At 40.6% G+C, this 5,451-nt stretch overlaps 2 protein-coding genes across 2 annotated transcripts in view; one reads left to right on the forward strand and one right to left on the reverse strand.

Annotated features, from left to right (window-relative positions):
* HELRODRAFT_164635 (hypothetical protein) overlaps positions 1–1,239 on the reverse strand; it is a gene marked incomplete at both ends in the record, with an annotated part of 2,691 nt that extends 1,452 nt beyond the window's left edge. The window contains 2 exons of the mRNA XM_009030650.1: positions 10–422; positions 1,214–1,239. Of these exons, the coding sequence (XP_009028898.1) occupies positions 10–422; positions 1,214–1,239 (439 nt within the window). The remainder of the gene's footprint in view (positions 1–9; positions 423–1,213) is intronic.
* A 2,632-nt stretch (positions 1,240–3,871) lies between these two features.
* HELRODRAFT_69413 (hypothetical protein) lies at positions 3,872–4,951 on the forward strand (the record flags this gene model as incomplete). The annotated part of the gene is made up of 1 exon (XM_009030577.1): positions 3,872–4,951. A coding segment is annotated over one exon (1,080 nt), but the record flags the coding sequence as incomplete, so codon positions are not given.
* Between the last annotated feature and the right edge of the window lie 500 nt (positions 4,952–5,451).

Genomic DNA, 5,451 nt, shown 5'->3' on the forward strand with positions numbered 1-5,451 from the left:
CATCGCCACTTCTCTCGCCATTGCCACCACTGCCTTCGCCGTCGCCACAACCGCCGCCGCTATTGCCACTTCTGTCACCGTCGTAGCCACCACAGCCGCCACCACCACTGCCGCCACCATCGCTGCCACCACTGTCGCCACTATCGCTGCCACCATTGCCACCACTGACACCGCTGTAGCAGCCACCGTCGCAACCACTGCCACCGCCGCCGCCGCCGTCGCCGCCATTATTGCTACTACTGCCATCACTGCCGTTGCCGTCGCCACAACCGCCGCCGCTATTGCCACTTCTGTCGCCGTCGCCGCCACCACTGCTGCCACTATCGACGCCACCACTGCCGTCACCATCGCTGCCACCATTGCCACCACTGCCGTCACCGCCAACGCCAACGCCGCCACCGTTGCCGCTACTACTACTACTTCTACTTGGTAGAAATAGTAGTAGTAGTAACCCTAACCCTAACCCTACCACTACTACCACAACCAATACTACTACTTCTACTTGGTAGAATTAGTAGTAGTAGTAACCCTAACCCTAACCCTACCACTACTACCACAACCAATACTACTACTACTACTACTACTTCTACTTGGTAGAATTAGTAGTCGTAGTAACCCTAACCCTACCACTACTACCACTACCAATACTACTACTACTACCATTTCCACCACCACTACCGGCGTGATGGCTCAATGGTTGAAGGCGCCTGGTCTTGCTATTGCAATGACTGGACTGGGTTCGAATACAAAGAGATCCCCGCCTATCATATGCAATGTGTATGATGCGTGGTTTGCACGCGTATTCATATACGCTGTGTGTGTTTGTCGTTGAAACCTCTGAAGCTAACGCAATAGAGAGAGAGAGAGTAACCTTTAAACCTTTAACTACCATATCTACCATTGTTTAAATTATTATAAAATAAATTATGATGACGATTCAAAACTTCTTTGTCAGCGAGCAACTCGATGATGATGTGATGATGATGACGATGATGATGATGATTAAGACGGTGATGACGACGATGATGATTATGCATAGTGTTGATCCATTTTTGTTTATATGCAAAGTAGGGATGTGCGAATAAAAAATATTTCGCGGGGATGTGTGAGCTATTTTTAGAATCTTTTTGTCGGAAGTGTACTGAACGAGCGATCATCAGTGATGTGATGCTTAGCTCAACTCTTCACGACCTACCTTCACTCTCTCTCTCACTTTCTCTCTCTCTCCCTCTTCGTCATTTCATTTTCTTCATTTTATTATTCTATGATTCACTGAAAACTTACATCATCATTATTTTTAACAACAAAAACAACATCGTCATCATTCCCATCATCATCATCGTCATCATCATCATCATCGTCATCATCATCATCATCGTCGTCGTCGTCGTCATCATCTTCATTTGTGTCTTCTCAACAATCAGTAGTTTTTTAGCCAACTACAAAATCTACAAACAGTCCATTACACATAACTAAAGAATTAAATCACAAACACAAGCAAAAATACATGGACACATACTAACATTCATTCATACATACATGCATGCATACACACACACACACACACACACACACACACACACACACACACACACACACACACACACACACACACACACACACACACTCACACACACTCACACACAGAGAGAGAAACACACGTACGTACTATTCTGGCATACGCAATTGTACACAGTAGAGTGCACATAAACCATCGCCGTTGTCGGCTATCAAAGCGACAACAGAATGGGCCACACACGCACACACACACACGCACGCACGCACACACACGCACTGTACTGCACACACACACACACGCAACAGTATTTTTTATCTTTGATTCGACAGATTACACTTGTTTATGATGAGATGCCGTCGGTCAAACAAATTATGAATCATTTGACAATTTTGAATAAACGAAAATAAATTTATATTTGATGTTAATTTATATTACTTTTATAAGTGAGTCAAAGATATTAGACGAATAGCATTCTTATACATAAAAGTTTTTGGTGAAAATTTAAATTTTTTCGCTTTAGACGAGTTTTGAAATCCGCTCTGAATTTCGTAAGTGATGGAGAATTAGTCAGAGAAGGAGGTAGAGTGTTCCAGAGAAAAAGGCCAGAAAAAAGCAAATGCAGATTTAGCAAAGGAGTGTTTAACACGAGTTAACAAGAGGTGAGAACATGAAGACGATCGTAAACCGGCTCGTTTAGGTTCAATTAATATATCTGATAAGTACTTATGAGGTAATTTAGATTAAGGCTTATACATTAACGTGCAAATTTTAACATTAGTTTTAAAGTTAATTAAAGTTATGGTGGGTTACTCTGTGAAAAGACAGAACTAACTCTTCGTAAAGTCTAAAATTTTAGCACGAAAATTATTCAAATTTCGCGATAGTTTGTCATCAAAGAGATATCAGAATGGTATCAGATCTGATATCAAACTGATTGATAACAAAATGATATCATAACGATATCATTTCACCATAGAAAACAAATATTTTTCCTTATTTGAAATAAACACGCATAACGAGCAAAACAAATGAGCGATGATGAATAAATGATGAAGATGCTTGTAAGGTAACATTACACACACACACACACACAGACAGACAGACAGACACACACACACAGACACAGTCAGACACAAACACATAAATACATTTTATGCCTTGATTAATACTGATTGCCGTTTCTAATGAATTATTAAACTGCTATTGGCTCCATTAATTGTCAATCAATCATTAACGTGGGCGGAGCTATCAACAACTAGTAAAATACTGGTTTAAATGTTATTTCATAACAACAACAACCAAACTGTAATAGTATTGAATAGCTATTTATGTATACAACTAAATGAAACCATACATAAAAGGTGTTTAAACATGGAGTTTAAACACAAATGTATATAGATGGTTTCAATCATATTCAATTAATGATATATACGTATGTATGTATCTATCTATCTATCTATCTATCTTGATAGCTGTATCATTGTGATGGTATACTTGTAAGTCTTAATGTAACAACGTTATGTTAGTTATGTAAAGTATAATGTAAAAGTTTAAGTACAATGTAAAGCACCATGGCTGTTTGATGTGTAATGATATATTTTCTGACTCTATTAGTAGTAATGTCGTTATTATAACAAAATTTAAGAGGCTAAAATGTTTTATTTAAAATATATCTGACCAATTTTTAAACGAAAATTATTAAAGTTAATAAGTTTATTAAACTCTCTTAACATTAACATCGGATAGTTCGAAATGGACTATAAAGTTTAGTGGTTGAAAGGGATGGATTGCTTGTCTGTAGAAGAGATGAATGTACGTTCATTTTATAAAATACACACAAATCTTGATAATTTTATAACAGGATAATGTTTTACTAGCACCATCATGGTCACCATCATCACCACCAACAACAACATGAACATCATCGTCGTCATCTTCCCATCCCAGCCAACAATCATCACAACGACCTCATCAATTATCCTACACAACAACAACTGTAATGGCTACACGTATAATCGCTGTCCTCACTCATAATCATCATCGTCGTCGTCCTCGTCATCATGTTGCCATTCTGAATGAGTAATAATGAAAGTCTCAAACATTTTCATCACAATTCTTCAAATCACATCTCTGGCAGAACTGCTCCAAGAAGATCGAGTACAGATGACACTGATCAACACATCTCCAGTCGGTTCGACTGTCGGTACGTTACCGACTATGCGAGACACTCAATACCGATTATCGACTGTTAGCGATTTGTTCAATCTCAGTGGCTGCGCGATCAGTGATTGCATCCTCTCTACAAAGAGGTTGGTGCGAGAGACGGATAAATCACCGCAGAGACTCTTGGTGATGAGCTTGCCATCTCCTCCGAGGCACCTCATTTACGTTGACGTCAGCATCGTATCCGGAGGCTCGCTACCGATTCCAACACCAACTTTCCCCCGACCTGTCATCAATGTTTCATTCGCTGAGAATGTTCCGTCCACGAAGGTGCAGATCGATACTGCGAAAGATAGGAGTGGATCGGACAATAATAACATCGAGTATTCCATCGTGCAGGATGAGGGCTCTGATAAGTTTCTGTTGACCCTGAATAGGACAGCATCAAAAACTCTTCTCTATCTATCGAATAAAGTGCCTTTAGACCGAGAAGAGATGGATCGGTACGTTTTGAATGTATCTGCCCAAGATGATGGCATACCGGTTCGAATCGGATATTTAAAAGTGAACGTACTCGTACTCGACGCCAACGATAATGCTCCGACCTTCAGCAGCGAGTTGTACGAGTTGAACATTAGCGAATCGGCTCCAATGAATGCGTTTGTCTTTCAGATGACCGCTTCCGACGTCGACTCGGGACCGAACGGTTCAGTGAAGTACCGACTAATCGACTCTTACGACGGACAGTTTGCAATCGATTCGAACAGCGGGGATGTAACAGTGGCCAAATCACCTCTCAACTGTCCATCGTCCTGCTTGATCAGCACCAACTCCATGCGTGCACAGACCAGGTCCTGCTCCGAATTCACGTGCATGATTTCTGTTGAAGCTTTCGATTCAGGTCAGCCACAAATGTCATCTCGGTCCTATCTAGCGATATATTTATTGGCCGAAAATAACCACAGTCCAGTCACCAGTTTCACCAACGTCCAGTCCAACAATACATTGTTCTTAAGCATGAACAGTTTGAAAGATGAGACGGTCATATCGATTGTTAAAATATCTGACGATGACAGGGGCGATAATGGAAGAGTTACGTTGTCACTAACTTCCGGAAATGAATTGTCGGTATTTAGATTGGACCCCTCCTCAATTTCAGTGATGTACCTGTTGAAAATTGCAAACGTGGACGTCGAGAGAAGAGCCAAAAAATTGATTTATAATTTAAATTTTCTCGCGTCTGACTTCGGAACACCGAGGCGATGGTCAAATTCGGTGCTGAGAGTAATATTCGATAGTTCAGTCAGCCCGTCAATTATTTTTCAAATGCAAAAGTACGAAACTGCCATCTCGGACATTTCCTTGATTGGCAGTTTGGTGGCCGTCATCAAAGCTACCACAACCGCTTCAACCTCAAACAACATCACCGACTTCACCAATGATGACATTTTGCTCTCTATCGAATCTGGGAACACGGATGGGTGGTTCAAAATCGATTCAAATACCGGATTGATAACAACAAACTCTTACTTAAATGCCAAAATAAAAAATGAGATAAAATTAAACGTCTCAGCTACCATTAAAAACACAAAAGTTTCGAATTTTGTTCAAGTAACCATTGCAATCGTATCTAACCGACCGATCTGTCCGAAGTTTACTTTTGACACTTATTACGTAACAAAAAATGTCACATTCACCGAAACCGGATTTCCGACAAACGACGATAATTCGATCATCACACTGTCAGCCGGTAGGGATGTGCTGTACGA

Source organism: Helobdella robusta, assembly GCF_000326865.2.
Source record: "Helobdella robusta unplaced genomic scaffold HELROscaffold_7, whole genome shotgun sequence".
NCBI classification, from domain to species: Eukaryota; Metazoa; Annelida; class Clitellata; order Rhynchobdellida; family Glossiphoniidae; genus Helobdella; species Helobdella robusta.